The sequence below is a fragment of the Ambystoma mexicanum genome, chromosome 6p (genome assembly GCF_040938575.1).
Source record: "Ambystoma mexicanum isolate Mex_15411 chromosome 6p, UKY_AmexF1_1, whole genome shotgun sequence".
In the NCBI taxonomy this organism is placed as follows: Eukaryota; Metazoa; Chordata; class Amphibia; order Caudata; family Ambystomatidae; genus Ambystoma; species Ambystoma mexicanum.
The window spans coordinates 2,158,263-2,185,284 of NC_090935.1; the positions used below are offsets into that span (position 1 = coordinate 2,158,263).

The window sequence follows — 27,022 nt, forward strand, 5'->3', positions numbered from 1 at the left end:
ACATCATGACGTAGATTCAGTTGAGTCCCTCTTCACTTTCCGTGACTGAGACTCAGCATATGGGGGACAGAAACACACACCGTTTACTAGCGTCCAGAGGGGTTTCCGTGACTACATAGTAAACCCACCAGGGAGCGTGCGAGGTTCACGGCTCCCTATCATTAGAGCATGCGCATCACTGCCACAGCGCGATAGTAGGAAACAGTGAACTCCGGACGCTGCATCATCCAGGAAAGGCATCCAGCTGCATAGGTAAGAACAGAGGAGACGTGGACATAGACTCCGAAAATGAGATTGTTCATTAAACAGTATGAGATTTAGTGACCATGTACTGGTAAAACATTTCTTTTTAGACTGCACCTGTACACATGGGCTGTGCCAGCACCCAAGACGGGAAAACAACATAAAGACTAGTAATAAGAAGGGCGTTTTAGCGCAGTGGAATTTATTTCAACTCTCCCAATTGAAACAGAGGTGAGCCCATGTTTTATACATTATCGCTAAATTGCCTGAAGGTCTTGACGCACCTCATAGTGCATCTCGATGAATTATGTGCGTAAGGAGACATGGTAAGATACATCATTATTATTTCCAACAGATCAAGGAGGCACTGCATCTGTTGCCAGTAGGGAGACCTAGGAACTGGGATGAAGGCCATAGCCATAAGCAGCCTTGAATAAAGGCATTCCTGGAAATAGAACATTGCACATTTTTGGAACCGGTGAGACCTTTTTCGTTAATCCCAGATGCAGGAAGGATCACTATATACAATAGCTTCCTTTTTTACATACTCAATGTTGTTTCACCCATAGGGTGTTCCGTCTTCCAAGACAGGATAGTTGTCCAGTCTGACGAAGCTTAGCACCTAGAATACAAGATTTGAACACTCCCACAAGAAGATTCACAGGCACTCACATTAAGGTATGCCTTAATCATAGTGAAATATTTTACCATGGATGTTTAGATATAGGGTAACAGCATAACACTGAGACAAGTGAAATTAGAATCTGAGTACTGAGATACTAGTACCTCCAAGGGGAGTACACTTACCCACATTAGATGTAAATAGACTAGACAGATGGTACCCTGCATAATCAAGCATTCTTGATACTATAATAATCACGATGCTACATAATACTTAAAACCATTGCACCCCTCCCATCGATCCTATGTAATATTTGTGTCAAATATGCTACACTTCCTTGAATGTGTTTCACCTGTATCACCAGAGACTTGATTGTGCCTTCTGAAGGAAATTGTTGATTATTTACTGATGGTCAGGCAAAACGCGTATAGACTTTTTCTCTATATTGTCACCTTACAGTTCAACTTTAGCTCAAGAAGAAGAATTGATAAACTCGAAACGCGTTAGCCGTATAACTTGAACTTTACACATGCAATGTGGGAATGGCTCACACAAGCCGTTTATTTGGGACTTTGTATATGCACTACAAAGGAGAACAACTTTTGTTTAAATTAACTATCACGCTTTATGAAATAAATCTTCAGTGTAGTGTTTGACATTGACAATTGTTGAAATTTGAAATAGATACCATTGTTTGAAGTATAAAAGTATTGATAACCGTCTGATGGTGGTATAACGATAGCGTGCAGGGGACGGGAGGGTTCCCGTTTTGGATCCTCTTTTCTTGTTTGCTTATATGTACTAGTGGGCTTGTGCCAGGTCCACTTTTCCTCCCCTGCACCTTAAACTGGTAATCAAAGATAGAAGCTAAGACTGAAAACGTTTACACATAAACCTTGGAGTGCTCGAGCAATCTCTTTTCACATCTCCACAGTCAGTGTCCCATGGAGCGGATTTGAAGGGTTTCATCCAGACCGTTTCCCTTCTATTTGCTAGGAATGATTTAATCCAGAGTAGGGCTAAGTCTGTTATTCTTATTTCTTCTATTCTCTTGAGGAGGATGTCATGGTAGACTGAGTCAAAAGCTGCAAAGAGGTCTTGTAGAATAAGGGCAGAGTGTGTGCCAGTGTCTGCATTTGTCTTTAGGTCATCCCAGATGCTGGTCTTGCTCCCCTCGTGGGTCTAAAGCCAACTTGCGGCTGGTCCAGCAGCAGGTGTTTTTCTGTGTTCTTGTGTTACTTTGTAGACGTAGGTGTCTACTAGTTTTGCTGGGTAGGAAATGTTTGAAATCGGTCTGTAGTTGGAGAGGTCTTACACGCCTCCTCCCGTGTCCTTGAGTAGTGGTTTGATGGGCACCAATTTGAATGATCGCGGTACTTTCCCTGTTGCGAGTGACAGGTTAAAAAGTATTTAATAGTATTTTGCACAATGTAATATACCCCCCCCCCCCGAGTATATACGTGAAGTGTGAAACCTACGCACATGTAGGCTTGCTTCTGTTTTAGTCTTTCATGAATTGTGTGTAATAACTGGAAGTTTGATCTTACAGTGAGATAATATGATCTGCTTAAAACACTATCTCTTAATTGTATACATAAATAATACTTCACAAAGTGCCTGTTTGATAATATGGTTTAGTAACTTTTTTCTCCAAAAACAGCAGGGCCCAAGAGACTGTGTAAGTAGTGGATGTTTTCGGCATCCGAGTAGTCCATTTCAACACCTTTTATGAATTTCCGATGTCGCCACAGGACACGGATTTCCTTGAGCGTCTTCATTTAGAACATGTATGTGCCCCCCGTGTGATTTCTTGTGATGTAGGAATAGGTCAGGCTTCGCTACAAACCCATAGTGTAATTTCTCTGATGTATCACAGGTTTCTCATTACGCTTGTAAGCTTCATCACAGTGAGAACATGTAAGTGTGATTTCTCTGGTGCAGCCCTAGTTTCCCTTATTGCTTGAAAGACATTGCATTCAGAACATGTTTACGGTTTGTCATCAGTGTGATTTCTTTGATACATCACAAAGTGATTATTTCGCTTCAAAGCCTTATCACATTCAGAACATGTGTATGGTTTCCCCCCAGTGTGAATTCTCTGCTGACTCAATAGTTCACTCTTTCACTTGAAAGCCTTATCACATTCAGAACATGTATATAGTTTCTCCCCCAGTGTGAATTTTCTGATGACTCAACAGATGACCCCTTTGCTTGAAAGCCTTATCACATTCAGAACATGCATATGGTTTCTCCCCAGTGTGATTTCTCTGATGAATCAATAGATGATCCCTTTGCTTGAAAGCCTTATCACATTCAGAACATGCATATGGTTTCACCCCAGTGTGATTTCTCTGATGAATCAATAGTTCACTCTTTAGCTTGAAAGCCATACCACATTCAGAGCACACATATGGTTTCACCCATGTGTGATTTATCTGGTGTGTCAATAGATGACCCCTTTGCCTGAAAGACTTATCACATTCAGAACATGTATATGGTTTCTCCCCAGTGTAATTTCTCTGGTGTCTCAATAGATTACTCTTGTCTGTGAAGGCCTTATCACATTCAGGACATGCATATGGTTTCTCCCCAGTGTGATTTCTCTGGTGTCTCACTAGTTCACTCTTTTGCTTGAAAGACTTATCACATTCAGAACATGCATATGGTTTCACCCCTGTGTGATTTCTCTGATGACTCAATAAATGAACACTTTGCTTGAAAGCCTTATCACATTCAGAGCATGTGTATGGTTTCACACCAGTGTGATTTCTCTGGTGTCTCACTAGTTCACTCTTTTGCTTGAAAGACTTATCACATTCAGAACATGCATATGGTTTCACCCCTGTGTGATTTCTCTGATGAATCAATAGATGAACACTTTGCTTGAAAGCCTTATCACATTCAGAGCATGTGTATGGTTTCTCCCCAGTGTGATTTCTCTGGTGAATCAATAGTTTACTCTTGTTCGTGAAAGCCTTATCACATTCAGGACATGCATATGGTTTCACACCAGTGTGATTTCTCTGGTGTCTCACTAGTTCACTCTTTTGCTTGAAAGACTTATCACATTCAGAACATGCATATGGTTTTAATCCTGTGTGATATCTCTGATGATTCAATAGATGACCACTTTGCTTGAAAGCCTTATCACATTCAGAGCATGTGTATGGTTTCACCCCAGTGTGATTTCTCTGATGAATCAATAGATGACCACTTTGCTTGAAAGCCTTATCACATTCAGAACATGCATATGGTTTCAACCCTGTGTGATTTCTCTGGTGTCTCAATAGGTCACTCTTGTTCGTGAAAGCCTTATCACATTCAGGACATGCATATGGTTTCACCCCAGTGTGATTTCTCTGGTGTCTCAATAAATGAACACTTTGCTTGAAAGCCTTATCACATTCAGAGCATGTGTATGGTTTCACACCAGTGTGATTTCTCTGGTGTCTCACTAGTTCACTCTTTTGCTTGAAAGCCTTATCACATTCAGAACATGCATATGGTTTCATCCCTGTGTGATTTCTCTGGTGTCTCAATAGGTCACTCTTGTTCGTGAAAGCCTTATCACATTCAGGACACGCATATGGTTTCGCCTCAGTGTGAATTCTCTGATTTATCAATAGATTATTTGTTTCTGTAAAAGCCTTGCAGCTTTCAAAATATGTATGTTCTTTCGCTTCAGTGAGAAATCTCTGAGGTTGCCATAAATAACCAGTTTCATTGAAAGTTGTTTCACATTCAGAAAATTCAAAGGGGATCTCCATTGTGATGGTGTTCATTTTTAAATAGCGATTTCTGTGTAAGGAGTTCCTTGTCCAATTCAAAATAGTTTCACAATGATCTTAATCTCTCGGGTGGTCTCACCAAGTCAGGGGCATTTTTGTACGCATGAATGTCAAGAAAGAACCTCAATCTTCGCCCAGAAGAAATAAAAAGCTTGTGCTTGCAACCTTTCTATGTCCAGAGCAGTTTCTAGACTTGTAGTTTTCGTGCTTTTGGGTTTTAATCCCTAGCAGCTTCCACTGGAACAGCAGCACCACAGCAGGGGCGCCATTGATTCTGAAGCATCAAGTCCAAAGCTGGTGTTGAGCACCTTTCTCTTACTCAATGTGGTGCATTGCATGAAAATGCCCGGCCTCTACTTTAAAGTGGCAGCCATTCCTATTAGCCTCTCATCAGTGTAGTCGACACAGGTGACCTCTCTATTGATTGGTACTGACTGGACATAGGAACCAGATGTTTTCTCCAAGATCATTAATATTGCACCTTTAGTTGCTGCGAAATCTCCTCAGTCTGTAAAATATTTTCCCACAGTAAGAGACTCGAGGCTGGTAGTGACTGTCGTGAGCAAGAAAATGTTTCCAAGACCCAGCTATCAGAGGAAACCTTTTTTTTAACAAACAAACACTTTTAAAATCATTTCACTGTTTTCCATGCTTCCTGCTTTGTTTCCCTGTTTGAAAGAAAAGGAAAATCAGGATTAGCGTTGCGTAAGAGATAGATACATATTTCTTGTTTTAAATAGAAAATGTGAACAAGCAAAAAGGCACTTTTCAGCTCATGAAATCCTGAACTTCTACTGAATGTCTTATGGACACTGAGTTAAATGAATAGAGTAAGGAGCCCTCAACATCATGGAAAGGGTTAACACAGAAATCAAGAACCAAGAGTCACATTGACCATTCCTACATCACATGGCACATAAATTAATAACCGTGTGAAACCCTAGCCCACAGCCAGGATTAATACAATGTGGTGACGTGTGGTCACTGAAGGGACAACCTGTCAGTCGGTGATGGCTGGTTTTGTCAAGTGTAAAGTAGATAGGAACACTGCACTACCCAGTTTATTGATTAAATCGTCGATCCATGGCATGGGGTAGGCGTCAAAAGCAGACATTGTGTTAACCTGTCAGAAGTCGATACAAAACCACCAGGAGTGGTTGGGTTTTGGTACCAAAACTATCAGGGAGGGGCAGGGACTAGAAGAAGGCTCTATAATGTTGGCTCTTTACATAGTTTCCATTTCAATTACTATCTTTTTCCTAGATTCTGGGAGTCAATAGGGTTTTAGATGGTCTACCTTTCCCTTTGGGGTGGCACGAGCCCTGAACTCTACCTGGCTTTCGGCAAAATACATCTGGGAAAGAACTAACAAGATCGTCCATATCTCTCTGTTTCCCGTTTGGGAGATTCTGTGGAATAAGGTCTGTGTTACTTCCTCCGGTACCAAACAGGCTAGTGTGGAGGATGTTGGATTTTCCTTCCATTCCTTTAGCAGGATAATATGATAGTGATGGGTCTTTGGTCTGGTTGGGCTGCTCTATAAGTACATGCACCTGTGCGTGCTATTATCTCATAGGGTCCGTGCCACTGAGACTAGTTTATTCTCAGAGGTGGGTAAGAGGACCAACACTTTCTGACCCATAGAGAAAGCGCAGAGATTCACCTTTTTATCATAGTCTTGTTCGGTCGGGGCTTTCTCCATATGTGCTTGTGCCAAGGTTCTAACTAGGGCCATATGATCTCTTAGTCAGGCGGCAGCCTGGGACAGAGGTACTAGTGCTTCTTCTCTTTCTTCCCAGGATTCTATGAGCATATCTAATACATCTCGGGGCTCCCTACAGTAGTGTAATTTAATCTGAGAGAATCCGGTAGATGCTTGAGCACTTTCTTACTGTGTTTTATTAAATCTCTCCACTTATCAGTCTGTCTGGGGGTGGTAAATTGAGGTTCTCAGAGTGGCGATAAGTAATATTTATTTTATCTCTGTGATCAGTTTGCTCATAAAGTTCTTTCCCTGGTCTGTTTGAATCTCCCTGGGAAAGCCTACTCGAGAAAAGAAGTGCACAGATGTTTTAAAATCTGTTGGGTAGTGCCGTTTCTCATGGGGACGGCTTCAGGGTATCTGGCGGATTAATGTATTCCGCAATTTCGAGGTTTCTAAGGGACCTATGATGTCCATGACTATTTGGGAAAAGGGGACTTCGTTTATGGGTAGTGGGTTCAAGGGTGCCATTTAAGTAATATGTGAGCCGGTTTCTGATGTATTACACTTTTGGATAATGTTCTTTATATTCACAGGTGAACAGGGCCAACAGAACTTGCCACTAATGTAGGCTTGCGTCTTAGACTGCCCCAAGTGTCCCCCCTCTCCCCCTCCAGTCAAATGGGAGTGTGCAATTTCCAGCACTATCTTCCTGTGTGTCTTGGGTATCACCAGCTGAGTTTCAGTCAAACCTTCCTGTTTCTCTCCCATTAAGGAGACCTTGTTTCAAAAAGAAAAAGAGGGGCTGTCTTTTCTTAGGCCTTCACCCTCAGTTGTTACCTGTAAGAAGGCCTCAGCCAGTATGGGATTTATTTTTCGCTGGGAAAATGCTAAATCAGGGAGGATAGTTGCCTCATCATTCAGGGGGGACTGATGTCTGTTAGCTTTTCGGCCTCTCCAACACACTGATCACCTCTCTCTGTTTCCTTAACTTCCCTCTCCTCTTCAAAGTGGGGAAACAAAGCCATTTCAAGAATTCCCTGGGATATTGCATCTCCAGGTCTTATTTTTCCCCATGGTTTTAAAAAAAAACTTTTATATCTCCTCCAAAGTCCGGGTCTATGACTCCTGCAAAAATGTCTAAGGAACAAGTTACTTACCTGTAACGGTTGTTCTCCAGCATGGGTCTGGCATGAATTCACATGCTCATGAATATTCACCGTCATTAGACTGGGAATCCTCAGTAAAGAAATACATAGGTTTCAGTTTCATTTCTGAACTGTCTTTCTCCTAACAACCAATCACTAAGATCTGGGTCATACTGCCCCAGCCAATGACTGCCCTCTCCCTAAGCCCCTCCCCTGGCAGCCATCTTCAGATATGGTAGCACATAAAGTGGCAGTAGGACCAAGAGAAGAGCCGCAGAGGGGTAGGCGGGAGGGTTCGCATGTGAATCCATGCCAGACCCATGCTGGAGAACAACAATTACAGATAAGTAACTTGTTCCTCCTCCAGCATGGGGTCTGGCATGAATTCACATGCTAATGAATAAAGGATACATAGCAGTACAAACATACACAACCATGGGAGGTGGCAAGGCTCAACAGAAGCAACCTCTTTCCTCCTCACCAGGCTCACCTTCAAGGGAACAGGTTGCGCAGGCACTGCTTAGCTGACTTCGACCTCCACATAGAATCCTTGCAGATGTCCAGTAGGAATAAATATTGGACGGGGTCCTGGTTGCTGCCTTGCTCAGCCCAGGTAGGTACACTTATAAACCACGCGCAATGTTGGTACACGGATTTCTGAACACCGGTCACGGATTAGGTGCAAAAATCTCACATCACCTTTGGTACAACACTACATGGACAAAAAACACACCACCCAAGACATCAAATTGTGGGTTCTTGAAAGAGTGCGCAATGGCCCCAACATCCAAGGCAGACTTTTAGACCTTGAATGTAGGTGGATCCATCGATTGGATTCGGTACAACATGGCCTCAATGAACAACAAATTTTCCCATATTAAAGAGAGAGAATGGTCTACCTTGCACTCTTCACACGTACATTTCTCGGAGAAACACTCACCTGAGACATAGATGAAGAGACTTGATCTACGAATTCACTAACTACGGCATGTTGGTAACTCACCAGTGCATAGTTAGCAGACACTGGCGTGTCTTTATTACCATTATTTCCTTTATAAACACAACACCATTTCATACCTAGCTCCACCACGAGCTCTCCCCGCAGGCAGACACTTTTTGACCACACCATTCACCTTTTCAGCGCCCCCCGATCATTCAATGTGGTACGGGCATGGTCAGCCAACCAGGCGGACTCAGGCCTGCCTCGATTGGACTACCGGCCTACTCTGACTCACCCGAGTTATTTCTGCGTGAATGGACGCCGATGCGCCCCCCCTCTCTGGACCCTCCTCCGCGCAGTACAGTGACCTCACAGGTCATTCCCATCAGGTCCCAATTCGGACTCCACGCCATTCTCGGCCTTTCTTCTCTCGAACTCCCAGCACCGGCCCGACCAGGTAACTCCGCCCGTTCATACAGCGGACCTTCTAAAGTCGGTTCCGCATTCCCGGTGCATCCACCAATCAGGACACGACACGTTCTGCGAGCTGATTGGCCAGCTCCCACACACCTCCAGGACATTATAAATACACCAACAAGACGAATGCTTCCAGTCTGCAGCAGCTCGCCAGACCACAAGCATCGCACGCTCGAACGCACACTCCAGTACCGTCTGGGATATCTGGAGATTTCCGTCCAGACAGCACCGAGTTGGAAGCGCCTCCGGCATCACTCAACAGGTACTTATTAAAAAGATCTTTTTGGCCCTACTTACTAACTCACCATATGTCCAACAAATTCATATCGGGCGCCAAAGACTCGTTTCGCCCACACCCATAGGAGCCACCAACAACTGGCCTGAAGCGGCTACAGTCTGCTCCAGACCGTACGCTGGCACAAATGAAGTCCCGCCTCGCCCATTCATATGAGCGACATCCACACACCTAGGGATTCAGCCACCTCCAGCCCAGGTACCGCCCATGTCCATATACGTGACGTCCCTGCACGGGACGTACAGACACCACTCCACCAGAACAAACAAACCCCCGTCTATTTTTTGGTTCCATTCTTGGTGGCTTCTCACAACTTAGCACACCTTACAGAACCCATTGAGCTTCCCAGCACATGCAATTGATAGTGCTATGACACTGTTTTGTCTCTTGCTTTCCCTGCACAGAATGATGTTCCCTGCAGTATCCATTTTTGTGGACTGAATTCAGCCACTTTCTCCTCAATCAAGCAACCTCCAGTGCGGTTTGACTGGTCCGGCCTACAAGGAGTGCCTGCCCTACAGTGAGATTCACTTCAAGGTTTCTGTGGTGAGTTAGGCATGTCTTCCAACCACTACAGATAGATTACACTTGCAATTCCTTGCACTCACATAGTTTACTTCCAGGCTTGTCCACCCACTAAATTTAGGTTTCTTAAGAATTCGAACACTCGGTTCGTTGCACAATTCATTTTGTTTGTTACTAATTTAACCCAGTTATGTCCAGAAAGAATTAGGGTCTCGACACACAAGGACTTAACATTGATTTTCTCCTTTTTTTGTTTCTTTATTTTTATCTTCTTGCTACAGGGGCCACCCATTTGCCCTGATGAAGGCGGTTCATGTAGAACAAAATGTGTCCCTCAGAAGCATTTCCTAATGGGACAATTCTTCCGCCGAAACGTGTACTATGTGCAAGGGGGCTGTATTGATCCATATGTTCGATTAGTACCTACTTAATAAACATCCTCAGGCCAGCAATTGTATTCCACAAGCTGACCCAGTTCCCCCTGTCACGTTGGCACCTGCAAGATGAGATGCTTCCGTGGATAGAAGCAACTCCAGGACCTAGATGCCTACAGGTCCAATAAACCTTCTCGACTCCTACATGTACCATACATGGAGCATGTTCTAAACCCAGAACCATTTGTGAATATTTTCCCCCCTGGGGTCACGCTTAATTACTCTCCATTCAGTAAGCTCTAAAAGGCCTGAATGGGCATCTTTTTCATGTACCTCATTAAGTTATTGTTGTCTAGATTATTGAAATTTGTTTTATACATATTGCTTTCAAATGTTTCTTTGATATTCTTATGTATCCAACTAAGTTATTCGTTGTCTAGATTATTGAAATTTGTCTCATACAAATTGTTTCCACACGTGTTTCTTTGATGTTTTTTTGTTTCAATACAAACCTTTTATGTTCACAACCTTTGACACGTGTGAGTTTCCTTATTCGACCTTTCTTCTTTCTGGACAAACTTTTGGGTTACTAACTTAGGGATTTATTCCATTAGTACAACCAAACCAGGCTCCCCGATTTCCATTTGTTCCATTTACTGACAAAAATTGGGTAGGAACCTGGAAGGTAGCAGTTCTACTTCTTTTTGTTTTTGTATCTTTGGTGCCTGAGTCTGCTACTTGTCACCCTGGGCACACCGAAGTCCTTAGAATATAAGGTACACTTATATAAACAACACAATTGAGCAAGGTCATGGAGGTCTAACTGCTGAGATAGAAATACTGAATCCTGAGTTTTTCAGACAAGGACTTGGTGGACACAGGTTTGTTGAACAAGTCTGTATACTGCAGTTCTTATTTAATTTGTGTGCAGTAAGTGTAAAGATACACTTGAATCTATGAGGCATAGGATATTCAACATTAAAACATACATGGAGTAGTGCCTGAATTATACAAAACAAATGACGAATATTTGAAATATCAAATTTTCTTGCTTTTACATTCTCTACAGGTCCCTTGGGGAGGAAACTTGAGAACTCAGTGAGGTAATAGTCAGGTCATCAGCTCAGTTGTGTGAAAACAATCAAAAGCTGAACAACAACATAAATAACAAGTTAACATGACAGTGTTTCGGCCAATTAAAGCTAAACTTGGGAAGCAGTGGTGTAGTAGGCCTTCATCAGGACGGAATATTCTTGTGACTGAAGTATCCAATGTAGTCAAATCCGAAAAACGCACAATGGTTTAAGGCGTCTTAGTGTCTATGTACACTGAGGTTGGCAGGAGAATTCTACTTCTGCTGGACGGCCATTCCTATTTGGAGCCTGCCAATTCGATGGAGTACTAGCAGCAGGCAGTGCAATAAATGCAGTTTGGAATCTGGGAGAAACAAATGTGGATTGTGCACTGTGAGCCACGCAGGAGACGAGAGACTGACCGCCAACACACTCTAAGCAGCTGTCCTGAAATGAATTCACCTCCTCCTACCTCATGTCCAAGGTAGACCACTTTCCTCTGACTAATTTGACGTTTACTTGCCTTTATGGTCAGATGGGCCTGATCAGGAGCCTGCAAAACATATCCTAAGTGGTCAACATGTTCTTTCCAAGTAGGGCTGAACACTGCAATGTCATCCAAGTATGCCATGCAGAGGTCCTCCATCCCATTCATAACTTGATTAACCAGCCTTTGGAATGTTGCAGGTGCATTCTTTAGTCCAAAAGCCATTACCTTAAACTGGTTGAGGCCTGCTGGGGTTGAGAATGCAGTTTCCTTGGCATGGTCTGTCAGAGCTATTTGCCTATAGCCTGAAGTGAGATCAAATGTACTGAGGTACTTGGCTGAACCAAGCTTGTCCACCAGTTCATCTGTCCTTTGTAAAGGGTGCGCATCACTCTTATTGACTGCATTAAGAGCTCTATCGTCCACACAGAATCTCAACTCCTTGGATCCTGCCTTTGACACTAGTACAACTGGACTAGACCATGGACTTGTAGATGGCTCAATTACCTCGCAATCAAGCATCTTGTTGACCTCCTCCTTTATGTGGGTTCTTATATGGTTTGACACCCTGTAACCTCTGCTTTTAACAGGTAAACAGTCACCAGTGAGAATATCATGGTGGCCCCTAGGGGTCAAGCCTGGTGATAGTGAAAACAGGTAGGCAAACTGATTTAACAGAAACTTGCACTCCTCCTGTTTTTCAGATGTTAAATTAGAAGAGAGATTGAGTCCTTCTATTTTCTCTTCTAAAGGCTGGCCTCTGAGTAAGTCAGGTTGAGGTTCACTCTCCTCCTCCTCTTGGGCTGAAGCTAGAAGCAAAGCTCCCACTTCTGGTCTTGAGACATAAGCTTTTAAACGGTTGGTGTGAAAGACTCTGGGAGCCTCCTTAGGATTGCCTAGGTCCACCAGATAGTTGAGCTCTCCACGTTTTTCCACAACCTTGAGGGGTCCTATCCACTTGTCCTGTAAGGCCCTCTGCCTTGTAGGTACCATAACTAGAACTAGCTGGTCTTGAGTAAACACAACCATGTTGGCCTTCTGGTCATGCCAATGCTTCACCAGAGCCTAACTTGCTTTCAAGTTATCAGATGCTTCTGTCATCATGTGTGACATTCTCATCCAGAGACCTATCACATAGTCAGTGACTCTCACTGACTTGGGGGAAGGAACACTCTCCAAGGGGCCTCTAACTGGATGGCCATAAAGAGGTTCAAAGGGACTAAATCCAACTCCCTCCTGGGGGACTTCTTTATATGCAAAGAGAAGGCATGGCAGTAGAAGGTCCCACTTTCTCCTAAGGGGTACCTCTAAAGCACCTATCATGCTCTTCCTGGTACGGTTGAACCTCTCCACCAATATATTTCTCAGTGGATGGTAGGCAGTTGAGAACTTGTAAGTTAGACCACAGTTTTCCCACATGGCCTGCATGTGGTGGGACATAAAATTGGATCCCCTGTCAGAGATGACTTCCTTAAGAAAACCTACTTTGGTAAAAATACCAAGTAGGGCCTTAGCCACAGCCCGAGTTGTAACAGTTCTCATAGGTAGTGCTTCAGGAGACCTAGTAGCATGGTCTACTACAACCAGGATAAACCTATTTCCTGAAGAGTTTGGTGGGTCTAAGGGACCAACAATGTCGATTCCTACCCTCTCAAAAGGGACTCACCACTGGGAGAGGGACCAAGGGTGCCACATTCTTGGCTCCACTCTTGTCGGAGGTTTGGCAAGTGTGACAGCTCCTACAGAACATAGCTACATCAGAGCACAACTTAGGCCAGTAGAAATACAGAGATAGCCTTTCTTTGGTTTTCTTGAAACTCAAGTGACCATCCAAAGGTATCTCATGGGCTAACTGTAGGAACAGGAGTCTGCTTTCTAGGGGCACTACAAGTCTCCTGTAGTCCCCTGGGATTGACACAGTCGGTTCACTGTAGAAGAGGCCATCTTCCCAGTACAACCTATGCTTCCCTGGCTCTTGCCCATCCAACTGGGAAGCTGCCTCTTGGCGAAGACCTTTGAGATTAGGACACACTCTTTGACCTCTGCTGAAGTCTGCCCTACAGGGTCCACCTTCTGCCAGTAAAGACTGCAGCTCAGAATGTTCTGCAGGATCCAGATATCCAACAGGAGCAAAGTCCTCTTTCAGCTCCGATTTCTCAGCAGCTGATTCAACCACACAAGGTTGCTCCACACACTCAGCTTCAGCTGGTGGAGGAGTCACAGGTGTGATCTTGGACAGTCCTCTCGGGGATGTCCTTGTTGGTAGCAGAGGAGTGCTGCCTGATCTCTTCCTGGAGGTTTTAGATTTCCCCTTTTACTTCATTTGTGTTAGAGATTGCAGTCAGTAAGTCCTGTGGACTGGTGTTATAGTTTCTTCTATAAGTTACCCTGGAGAGCCCCTTAAGATACCCTCTCTGGCCTTCCTAGTCTGCTCCTGTTTCCTTTTGCTGGGAGTCCTGGGGGTGCTTGATACAACTCCAAAAGTTTTTAAGTCATTCCCCAACAGGAATATCCCAGGTACTTCACTCTGCACATTTATAGGTATCTTGACAGTCATGTCATTGCACTGGATGAGAGCTGATAACTGTGGAAACATTTGGAAAGGGGCTCCAGCAAGCTTAGTGAGGTATTTGGGTGCCTTAGCAACATCCTCTACCTTGAAAAATGATTCATCAACTACAGTAATGCTGGCCCAAGTGTCTGTGATGGCAAGGGTCTCCTGACCATTCACAAGTACACTGGGCCTCATTACGAGGTTGGAGGTAGCCATGGTGCTATTAGCACCATGGCTACACCCTTACTGCATTCCGGGTCCAGGTCCTCCAAATAGGGACGTACCGGGTCATTCCAACCTTGGAGGACCCGGTAAGTCCCCATTCCGAGAACCATTCCCCATTCCCATTCGAGCCCCCATAGGGCTCAACGGGAATGGGGATGGAGCTAATAACGTTCCCGCTAATAGCGGGCCCTTTATTAGCTCCCTGATCCCTTAGCGGCTCCCGCTAAGGGACCTTGGAATATGGAGGTAAGGGATTACCGGCACCAGCACCTTTACCGGTGCCGGTAATCCCTTACCTCCAACCTCGTAATGAGGCCCACTGTCTTTGTAATACTCTTTAGTATTGTCTGGAATGGAATTGTAGACATCTAAGTTCTGCTGTTCCCACAGACCCAGCGACACTAAAGAAACACTGGCTGAGATGTTCATGGGTTCCTCGACCAGTAAGTGAAAGTTTCCACTTGCCATTGGTACTTCTTCCTCTGGGGAGAAGGCTAAGGAGACAGTGTGGATCCCTGAAGGTTTACCCTTCCATCTGGGATCCCCTTTCACATGGTCAGTTGACCCACAAGCATAACATTTTCTAAATGTCTTTATGATTGGGGGTTTGGTCTGACCTTTTTCTGGTTTAGCACCAGGAGGTACACTAGCCTGATTCAGTTTCCCTTGTGGATTACCCTTGTTATGTTAGGGGCCCTCTTTTGGATTGGAGGTATTGGAATTCCCTTTGTTATCTTTCTTGTACTGCTTTCCCTCATCCTTCTTCTGAGTTACGCCAGAATCCTTGTGAGTAGCCCTGTTGGCAACTCACAAGTCAGCAGCCCTGGCTAACTTGTTTGGATCAATTTCCTTAGAGTCAGCCAAGTGCTGTCTCAGCTCAGGAGAGCAGGCATCATACATAGGGCCTCATTACACGGATGGCGGTAAGGATTTACCGGTACCGGTAAAATACCGGTACCGGTAAATCCTTACCGCCTTACTACGAGGTCCCTTTGCGGGTTGGGGGATTTAACGCCTGCTTTTTGCAGGCGTTAAAAACCAACCCGCAAAGGGACCCAGGGAGCTAATTACGGTACCGCAATTAGCGCCTTCCTCATTCCCATTATGCCCTATGGGGCAAAAATGGGAATGGGGAAGGGCAATGGTGGAAGGGGGAATTACCACCCCGCCAACCTTGGAAATGGGCAGTAATTCCCCTTTCCACCAAGGCGGTGCCGGTATTTTACCGGTATGAACCATGGCGCTAATAGCGCCATGGTTCTCGCCATCCGTGTAATGAGGCCCATAGACTCTAACAAACCGAGTTCTCATACCTTCTTAAGTGTTTACTCTGTAACCCTTAACCCAACCACCTAAGTTTATCAAACATTCACACACCCAGGTAGCCCAAGGGGTACCAACATGCTTTTTGAGGGTTGTAAACCTCTTAAAATACTGGGAAGGGGTCTGCCCAAACCTAGCTTATCAAAGCTAGTTTCACACTTCATACTCCATTCTGTCTACTTCTCCCATCTCCATTACAACATCAGATGCGACAGGGGGTAGCCTAGAAAAGAGCCAAGGAATCAACTGATTCCCTGTAATGTTCTGAAGCCCATGGTTATATTCAAAAGTTGCCAGCAAATCCAAAATACCAAGCTTAACCTCATACATACTTACTGCATCTTTGGGCATGTGAGGCCTCTTAGGACTGGAAGACCTAGAAGACTCTGGGTGAGAACCATTCCCAAGAGACAACCTTTTCATTTCAAGGGCAAAATTCAACTCCATTTCTCTGAGTTTAAGTTCTTGATGTTTACTTTCAGTTTGGGCTTGGATTCTTTTGAATTGCAACTAAAGTCTCATCCTTTCAAGAGAGACAAATTCAGGACTTAGTGTTGGACCTGATGGGGTCCCTGTGGCCAAAGTTTGAGGCCTATGAGCAGGTAGAGGTAAAACAGGGCCTACATTTTGAGACTCTTCTGTCTCATCTAACTCATCAATAACATTTGAGTTGGACTCTGAAACATTATCATCCTCCTCATCATTTTCCACATTTGCTGCAGGAGTAGGTATTTCAGACCCACTCCTCAGACTTTGATATTTTAACAATTTGTCTATCACTTCAACCTTTTTGCCTTTTACAGTGAGGTTCCTAGCTTTACACATTTCTCTCAACTGATCAACTGTTAAAGTGACTAGGATCTCCTGTCTGTAGCTATCCATATCAGGAATGATAAAACAATTGCTTCTCTACTGGTGCTTAGCCTTGTGAGGATTATTTGAACAAAGGTAAGAGCAACACTCTCAATGTAACAACTTATACCTGATCCTCACCACTGTACACCAGTGTTAAGCAGAATCACATGTGGTACCCATTGGGAACACTACACACAAGTAAGACTACAGGTGTAAGCACAATCACACCTTTGGTATAAGTCTCTACTACACAGTTTTGTGGTAGCAGGGCTGAGCAGCCAGGCTTATCTCAAGAGTAAAGTGAGCAGTACAAGAGGTTACACAAAGGGCTAGCAATCACAGTGGTTAAAAAAAAAAACACTCAAGGTTTCTTGGTAAAAGAATATACATTTATTTACACGGTCAGGTGGAAAACATTCCACTAGCAAGAGCAGCTCAATATCACAATAATACACAACAAATCAGTTCCTGATCAAGTTCAGCTCCCCTGAAGTGGGAGAAAAATGGCACTTCAGTTACTTTAAAAAGGGGTAAAAAGACAAGGTTAAAAGAATTAAAGCACCAATACTTTGCAGAGGTAGGGCAAATAGTTTCAGTTCACTACAACCAGCAATTCAATTCAATAGGCCTGGGCCAAAGTCAATGGTTCAGAGTCTTGGATGAGTGAACACAGTTCTGTTAGTAAATGGGTAAGTCTTTGCCACGGTTTTTAGAAGTAGTAGGTCAGACGTAAAGTTATATGTCGGTTTAGGGAAGGTCAAGCCTTCAAAGTTGGGAAAGTTGCACAAACTTTCACAGCGGCAGAAAGGATTTCCTGACCGCACTTGCACAGTACCTTTAAAGTGAAGAAGGGCTGTAGCTGAGGCAGTTGTTCCTGGCAGTTCCTGCAGATCTCGCTGTTCCTGAGCTACAGTCGTGGGGGCAAGAAGGGGGACATCGGGAGGTTCCTGCACTGCCCACGGAGGAGGCCACGAACTTGGCAAAACGTCGATTTAAGGTGTGAGTGCGTTAAAGACCACAAACTGGTATAAATCTCACTGGCTATCCAGTTTTCAACAGCACTCTGAAGAAAATTCGACCAGAGCAGAGACTGTGTCCAGGTGGCTTGCGAGTTGGTTGTTCCCACCAGACTCTCAAGGGAAGAAGTTAACCTTGAAGGGCTTCTCTGTCGATGGAGTTTCAGGCAAATTGGACCTGCTTCACCGGTCGTCCAGGAGTTGCAGCAGTCGTCTTCCTTCAGCTCGTCTTTGGTTCTTTCATTCCGGTGGTCGACTCTGCGTTCCAAGTCCAGAGGCCTGCTTTTAAACAGCTTTCCCCCATTCATTTTAGCCTGGCTGTCACTGACACAGCAGGGTGGCTCTCCTTGACGGACAGCCAGCGGGCAAATCACGCCAGAGTGCATTCAGGTCTCCTAGGAGACTAAGCACAGGGAGTTTCGGGCACCTCCCTCACATCCTGTCCACCCCAGATAGTCGGGTGCCAGAGTAGGGCTTCAGCACTGAAGCCCACCAAAGGCCATCGAACAAAGGGACCAAACCTGGTTTGATGCGCAGAGACAAACACTAGAAGGACCTTTCCTAAAAGAAACGGTAAAAAAAAAGATGATTGGAGTCTGTTTTTACAGAGGGGACTTGGGCGCCATATTGAAAAACATGGCTGACCCGATTTTTAGCTACCGGTGTTCGTGGTCGGGAAAAATGATGGTAGTTTGTTCTAAAACCACTGCCACCAGCCATTTCAAGAGGAAAGGGTAACATTTGACTGTTACATGAGTCTTTAGACACAGGGGATGCTAGGCAATCCCTTCGGCACTCTATAGGAAGACAGTGTGTGCTGGGTCTACGAATTTAAAAAGACTAGCAAAGTCAATTTAACTTTACATGTTCTGGGAGACAGTAGTCCGTCCCAGAGAAGGTATTTAAACCTTGGGAAGTCTGAAAGACATCCCTGTGCCAATGCACTGAAGGTGCTGTGTGACACACAGAAAAAGAATATGCCTATGGAGTTGTCTAAAACTCCATATAAAAAGAACACAAAAGTAAAACACACATCAAAATACATGATAGAGTGGGAAAAAAGGCTCACACTTTCCAGGTTAAAATTAAAATTCTAGAAATCCAGCAAAGTTGCTGGGGGTCTCAAAAGGTAAGGGAAATTAGCACATTTATGAGAATTCTCCCTAACAGTAATACAATGCTATGTGAATGGAAGTGGGTAGGGGTGCCAAACACTGTGGATTATGGTAACTGGAATATGTTTGCATGCATCGCTGTATTATGGTGCGGCGGTTGGGTAGAAGTTCTGCAGCCTATGTTGCGTTAGTGGATACTGGTACCCGGCTACATGTTCGCCTGCATGGCTCTGTTATGTTGTGCTGGGTGTGAGCAAGACCTAGACTGTTGGGTGCATGGCCAAAGGCCATAGGCCGTAGGCCATGCACCCAACAGTCTAGGCCTTCACCACAGCCACCCCAACATAATGCAGCCATGGGGTTTTAACTCTGCATGTCTTCCAAGGTGGTGACCTTCACACATTGGTTGTGGAGGACATTTTAGACTTTGTAGAACAGCAGAAGTGAGCTGCTATGCGTACATTAGCCTATGGGGTAGGTCATTGCATGTGTTGCACATGTACCATCAGACAGCGAGAGAGTACCAGTCCCTATACAAGAAAAGGGAGCCATGCAATGTACCATCTGAGAGTATACACGTCTCTTTAAAAGAAAAAAGAAAAGGGATCGGCTGAACCCTTAGAACTACCATCGGATAGCGAGAGAGTATACAAGTCCCTATACAATAAAAGGGAGAGCAGCTGAACCATGCAATGTACAATCTGATAGCGAGAGAGTATACAAGCCCTTGTACAAGAAAAGGGAGAGTGGCTGAACCATGCAACGCAGCATCTGATAGCGAGATAGTATACAAGTCCCTATACAAGAAAAGGGAGAGCGGCTGAACCATGCAATGCACCATCTGATAGCAAGAGAGCATACAAGCCCCTATACAAGACAAGGGAGAGTGGCTGAACCATGCAATGTACCATCTGAGAGTATACACGTCTCTTTAAAAGAAAAAAGAAAAGGGATCGGCTGAACCCTTAGAACTACCATCGGATAGCGAGAGAGTATACAAGTCCCTATACAATAAAAGGGAGAGCAGCTGAACCATGCAATGTACAATCTGATAGCGAGAGAGTATACAAGCCCTTGTACAAGAAAAGGGAGAGTGGCTGAACCATGCAACGCAGCATCGGATAGCGAGAGAGTATACAAGCCCCTATACAAGAAAAGGGAGAGCGGCTGAACCATGCAATGCACCATCTGATAGCGAGAGAGTATACAAGCCCCTATACAAGAAAAGGGAGAGCGGCTGAACTATGCAATGTACCATCTGATAACCAGAGAGTATACAAATCCTTATACAAGAAAAGGGAGAGCGGCTGAAACATGCAATACACCATCTGATAGCAAGAGAGCATACAAGCCCCTATACAAGAAAAGGGAGAGTGGCTGAACCATGCAATGTACCATCTGATAGCGAGAGAGTATACAAGCCCCTATACAAGAAAAGGGAGAGCGGCTGAACTATGCAATGTACCATCTGATAACCAGAGAGTATACAAATCCTTATACAAGAAAAGGGAGAGCGGCTGAAACATTCCATACACCATCTGATAGCAAGAGAGCATACAAGCCCCTATACAAGAAAAGGGAGAGTGGCAGAAGCATGCAATGTACCATCTGATAGCCAGAGAGTATACAAGTCCCTATACAAGAAAAGGGAGAGCGGCTGAACCATGCAATGTACCATCTGATAGCCAGAGAGTATACAAGCCCCTATACAAGAAAAGGGAGCCATGCAATGTACCATCTGAGAGTATACACGTCTCTTTAAAAGAAAAAAGAAAAGGGATCGGCTGAACCCTTAGAACTACCATCGGATAGCGAGAGAGTATACAAGTCCCTATACAAGAAAAAGGGAGAGTGGCTGAACCATGCAACGCAGCATCTGATAGCGAGATAGTATACAAGTCCCTATACAAGAAAAGGGAGAGCGGCTGAACCATGCAATGCACCATCTGATAGCAAGAGAGCATACAAGCCCCTATACAAGACAAGGGAGAGTGGCTGAACCATGCAATGTACCATCTGATAGCGAGAGAGTATACAAGCCCCTATACAAGAAAAGGGAGAGCAGCTGAACCATGCAATGTACAATCTGATAGCGAGAGAGTATACAAGCCCCTATACAAGAGAAGGGAGAGCGGCTGAACAAAGCAAACTACCATCTGATGTCGAGAGAGTATACAAGTCCCTATACAAGAAAGGGTAGAGCGGTTCAACCATGCAATGTACCATCAGATAGCAAGTGAGAATACAAGCCCCTATACATGAAAAGGGAGAGCGGCTGAACCCTGCAATGTACCATCAGATAGCAAGAGAGCATACAAGCTCCTATGAAAGAAAAGGGAGAGAGGCTGAACCATGCAAACTACCCTCTAATAGCGAGAAAGAGTACAAGTCCCTATTTATTTATTTATTACATTTGTTTTATGCCCAGACCCGGAGGTATCACAGCGTAGTTACAGACAGTGGTTGAATACATCTTTAAAATAAAACATAGGCATAAAAAACAGTGGTATAAGTAATCGCAGAGTGTACACAGGTGGATTCCATGTCTTATGTTGGTCTAGTCGATGCAGGTGGGGGTCTAGGATGGCCTAATATTGGTTGAATAAACAAGTTTTCATTGATTTTTTGAATTGTGGAAAGGAGGATTCAGTCATTACGAGGTTGGAGGTAGCCACCTCCATGACGCTATTAGCGCCATGGCTACCCCATTACCGCTTACAGAGTCCGGGTTCCCTGAATGGGGAATTACCAGGCCATAACAACCTTGGAGGACCTGTTATTTCCCCATTCAGGGAACTCATCCCCATTCCCATTCGAGCCCCCATAGGGCTCAATGGGAATGGGGACCATGCTAACAATGGGCCCGTTGTTAGCATGTTGGTCCTTTAGCGGCTCCCACTCAGGGCGCCTGGTAAAACCAGCCACCCTTAGCGGGACCCGTAAAGGACCTCGTAATGCGGCGGTAAGGGGTTAACGGCACCGGCACCTTTACCGGCACCATTAACCCCTTACCTCCAACCTCATAATGACCTCCTTGATGTTGGTGGGTAGTGAGTTCCAGTGTCTAGGCACAAGGATTTTGAAGCTGCTGCCTCCCGCTTTCTATCTTTTGTACTGTGGACTATCGAGGTAAGTGTTATTTTTGGATCTGAGGAGTATGGTTTGGGCTTTCTTGTTGACTCTGTTAATGAGGTATTTGGGTGCTTTGTTGGCAATGCATTTATGCGTAATGCTTAAGGTTTTGAATAGTATCCTAGCTTGTATTGGGAGCCAGTGATTATCTCTCCTGATATATGAAATGTGTTCGGATTTTTTTATGCCTAGGGCAGCTCGGAGGGTTTTGTTCTGCAATAGCTGAAGTTTGGCTATGTTAGTTTTGGAAGTGCCAAGGAAGAGGATGTTACAGTAGTCGAGCTTAGATAGTATAAGTGCTCTGCCTAATGTAACACATTTGTTAGGTGAGAGAAATGTGTGGCTTAGGGAGATGAGTTTGGATGTATAGGCGGTGGAGGAAGATTGGGGGGGGTCATTCCGAGTTGGGCGGTAAGGGTTTACCGGCACTGTTAAGGATGGCGGTGCCGGTAAACCCTTACCGCCCTATTCCGAGGTTCCCTAGCGGGACCCACTGAAAACGTCTCGTCAGACCAGACGTCCTTAGCAGGTCCCGTTAGGGGACCTGGGCGCAAATAACAGGGCCGCTATTTGCGGGCCCGTTATTAGCGCCTTCCCCATTCCCATTGAGCCCTATGGGGGCTCAAATGGGAATGGTATTCGGAATGGGGACTTACTGGGTCCTCCAAAGTCGGAATGATCAGGTAAGTCCCCATTCCGCCTACCCGGACCCGGGTTTGGAGGCAGCCTACCTCCAAACTCGGAATGCCCCCCAGTGTGTTTTTTCTTGATTTGACATAGAGCCTCATTCTGAGTCGGGCGGTAGGGGATACCGGGCACCGGTAAGGAGACCAGTGCCGGTAATTACCGGTGCCGTAATTAGCACCTTCCCCATTCCCATTATGCCCTATGGGGCAAAAATGGGAATGGGGAAGGGCAATGGGGGAAGGGGGAATTACCGCCCCACCAACCTTGGAATAGGGCGGTAATTCCCCTTTCCTCCAAGGCGGTGCCGGTATTTTACCAGCATGGACCAAGGTGCTAATAGTACCTTGGTCCACCGCCGTCCGTGTAATGAGGCCCCCTTTGTCTTTACTTGTTTGAGAACTGGGATTGGGGTGCCATCGATGCTGAATGATTTGTAGCTAGGTTGTAGTGAGTCAATTCTAGAGGGTGAGCCTAATATGAGTAGCTCTGTTTTGTCATCATCGAGGCAAAGGTTATTATTCGCCATCCAGATTTGTATGAGTGAATAGATTTGATTGATGAGAAGAGAATCTTGCTCGTGATTGCCTGTTAGTGGAATAAGGATCTGGGTGTCATCTGCGAAGTTGGTGTAGATGACACCCATGGAGTCCAGAGCCGCAAAAAGAATACAAGAAAGGGTAGAGCGGTGGAACAATGCAAACTACTGTCTGATAGCGAGAGAGTATACAAGTCCCTATACAAGAAAAGGGAGAGCGGCTCAACCCTGCAATCTACCATCTGATAGCGAGAGAGTATACAAGTCCCTATACAAGAAAAGGTGGAGTGGCTGACCCATGAAATGTAACATCCGATAGTGAGAGAGTATACAAGCCCCTACACAAGAAAGGGGAGAGTGGCTCAACCCTGCAAACTACCACCTGATAGCTAGAGAGTATACAAGCCCTTACACAAGAAAGGGGAGAGCGGCTCAACCCTGAAAACTACCACCTGATAGCGAGAGAGTATACAAGTCCCTATACAAGAAAAGGGAGAGCGGCTCAACCCTGCAAACTACCATCTGATAGCGAGAGAGTATACAAGTCCCTATACAAGAAAAGGGAGAGCGGCTCAACCCTGCAAACTACCATTTGATAGCAAGAGAGCATACAAGTCCCTATACAAGAAAAGGGAGAGTGGCTGACCCATGCAATGCACCATCTGATAGCGAGAGAGTATACAAGTCCCTATACAAGAAAAGGGAGAGCAGCTGAACCATGCAATGTACCATCTGATAGCGAGAGAATATACAAGACCCTATACAAGAAAAGGGAGAGCGGCTGAACCCTGCAAACTACCATCTCATAGCGAGAGAGCATAAAAGTCCCCATACAAGAAAAGGCAGAGCAGCTCAAACCTGCAAACTACCATCTGATAGTGAGAGAGTATGCAAGTCCCTATACAAGAAAAGGGAGAGCGGCTCAACCCTGTAAACTACCATCTCATAGCGAGAGAGTATACAAGTCCCTATACAAGAAAAGGGCGAGCAGCTCAACCCTGCAAACTACCATCTGACAGCGAGAGAGTATACAAGTCCCTATACAAGAAAAGGGCGAGCAGCTCAACCCTGCGTACTACCATCTGATAGCGAGAGAGTATACATGTCCCTATACAAGAAAACGGGGAGTGGCCCAACCCTGCAAACTACCATCTGATAGCAAGAGAGTATACAAGTCCCTATACAAGAAAAGGGAGAGTGGCTCAACCCTGCATACTACCATCTGATAGTGAGAGAGTATACAAGCCCCTATACAAGAAAAGGGAGAGTGGCTCAACCCTGCAAACTTCCATCTGATAGCGAGAGAGTATACAAGTCCCCATACAAGAAAAGTGGGAGTGGCTGACCCATGAAATGTAACGTCCGATAGCGAGAGAGTATACAAGTCCCTATACAAGAAAAAGGAGAGTGGCTGACCCATGCAATGTAACATCTGATAGCGAGAGTCTATACAAGCCCCTATACAAGGAAAGGGAGAGTGGCTGACCCGGGCAATATACCACCTGGAAGCACTTTTTGACATTACCAGCAAGATTATTGCATATATTTTAATTACTAAATTAAATCAGGAGGAAAGAGAATAAGTATTGCTTCAGTGTCAGATTGGAGTAAAAAAAAAAAACAAAAAAGAAAAAAAATCAGTGGGGCCTATTGACAGCCTTAAAAATAGACTCTCCCGGTAAGCTATCGACATGGAACTCTTCCTGTGCTGGATTACAGTTGCTAAAATATGGCTGGACACAATGTTTAAATTCGATGGCTATCATCAATGTCTATTGGAATTCAAAAGACATAATAGACAGATTTTATGACTAAAATTAGGGATCTTTTTGAAGAAACAGCCTCAGGTCCTTCAATTACCCAAATATTGCTTGTTGGGGATCTTAATATGCAGTGCATAGAGGTGGGCTCAAAGAAAGCTATCTCCTTGAGCGAGGGGCATGACTAAAATACATGAAACATTGTAACATGACGATGTTAAATGGTTGCATCAAAGGTGATGTCCCACCTCATTACACCTGGAAGAGAGAATCAATGCAAAGCATTATTGATTACGCCTTCATATCTAGCAAATCTCTTGACATAACAAATGTTACGGTTGTCCCTACTAACCTGAGTGACCATAACATATTAGTTATAACAGTAAAAATATGTAAGCAACCTTCTAGTGCTTACAATACATACGCTACAGACAGTAGTCCAGGTCAAAATCGCATTAAATGGAAGGAGAATAAACGTAATAAGTAGTTAACTGAGTTGCAACATAACCCTAATAAACATTACGTTGAAGTATTGCACTGTTTTAAATCAACAAACAAAAATAATGGACGATTAAGAGAGAAAATGACTTATAGCTATGATAAAATTATCATAGATGAAAAAAGGAAAATGCCTAAAGCCACAAATAATATTCAAGTTTGCCAAACCTGTTGATTATACAGCTCCTGTACGATGGATAAAAATCAAATACACACATTTTGTTACACAACATATACGGCACAAAAACAAGAACAAAATGAAAATATGGTACGAGCCTTAGCGACCAAATCCAGTGCTCGTATTTGGGATTTGTTGCACGAATGTGAAGGGATGACGACATTGTCTCATTCGATTAACCCTATTGACGAGCAGACATGGACAAAATACTTTTCTGATTTGCTCTATAATAAGCTGGAATCATATGACCAATCAATTGTGCCTATAAAAGATCAATCTTATTTTGTAATAAAGATGAATTCGAAGACATCATTAAGAAATTGAGCAATTCCAGAGCCCCAGGCCCTGATGGCATTGCTAATGTCACCATCAAAAGGAATGTGGGCAAGTGGTCTGGAATACTACAACAGATATACTACAGAATAGGGAAGACTGGCATGATACCCGACTCTTGGAAAGAGTCAATTATTCTGCCAGTTTTCAAAAAATATGATCGTCTCAATCCTCAAAACTATCGTCCACTGACCTTGATGGACTCAGCGGCGAAGATCTATGCTAGAATATTACTATCAAAATGTAATAAATGGCACAGAATGAACAAGGTATTAGATACTAAAGAAGCAGGTTTTACAGCAGGTATAGGCACCCTACTTAACCTTCACATCCTACAAGACTTAAAGCATCAAGCGCAAGCTCATAAAACACCGTTATATATGCTATTTGTGGTCTATAAGCAAGCATTTGATTGGTTTGCCTTGTGGGATAAGTTAACAGCGATGTCCAGCTTTATTACTAAACAGAATTCCACAGTTTTATACAGGTACATCTTTAAGAGTCAAATTGAACAGGGAGGGCCTGCTAACAGCTCCAATAAAAACGAATGTAGGCCTTAAACAGGGATGTTTGCTGGCTTCAACACTTTTTAATTTTTATATTCGTGACATACCAGACTATTGCAAAGGTCAGGGATTTCCCACCGCGATTAAATCAAATAGTGGTTCAATATTTACTCTATGCTAATGACTTACTAATAATAGACCAGACGCCCATAGGTCTGGCGAGATTATTAGATGGTCTAAAATGTCATGCTAAGTATAACAACATGGGGGGAAGAAGATCAGGTGCGGCCAGAGGGCGGGGACAGCAGGAGCAGCCAGAGGGGGGGAGAGAGCAGGAGCGGCCAGAGTGGGGGGAGAGAGCAGGAGTGGTCTGCAGGAGGGGGGAAGCAGGAGCAGCCAAAGGGGGAGAAGAGAGCAGGAGTAGCCAGAGGGCAGGGGAAAGAAGAGCAGGTGCGGCCAGAGGGCGGACGGGCATGGGGGGGATAGAAAGAGCAGGTGTCCGTCCAGAGGGCGGGCGGGCAGGGGGTGAGAGAAAGAGCTGATGTCCGGCCAGATGGCAGGTGGGGAGAAGAGCAGGAGTGGTCAGATGGCGGGGGAGAGCAGGAGCGGTCAGAGGGGGGGAGAGAGCAGG

At 44.6% G+C, this 27,022-nt stretch overlaps 1 protein-coding gene across 2 annotated transcripts in view; it reads right to left on the reverse strand.

Annotated features, from left to right (window-relative positions):
- Nucleotides 1-1,400: 1,400 nt before the first annotated feature.
- The window catches only part of LOC138511110 (zinc finger protein 84-like), a 29,864-nt gene continuing 4,242 nt past the window's right edge, over nt 1,401-27,022 (reverse strand). The window contains exons 2-3 of one of the 2 annotated variants that reach the window (XM_069626594.1): nt 3,000-5,321; nt 1,401-2,915 (exon numbers count right to left, since the gene is read on the reverse strand). In XM_069626594.1, the coding sequence (XP_069482695.1) occupies nt 3,010-4,647 (1,638 nt within the window). In that variant the 5' untranslated portion in view covers nt 4,648-5,321 and the 3' untranslated portion in view covers nt 1,401-2,915; nt 3,000-3,009. Of the gene's footprint in view, nt 5,322-27,022 lie in introns of both variants that reach the window. The other variant, XM_069626593.1, reaches the window with a different exon arrangement.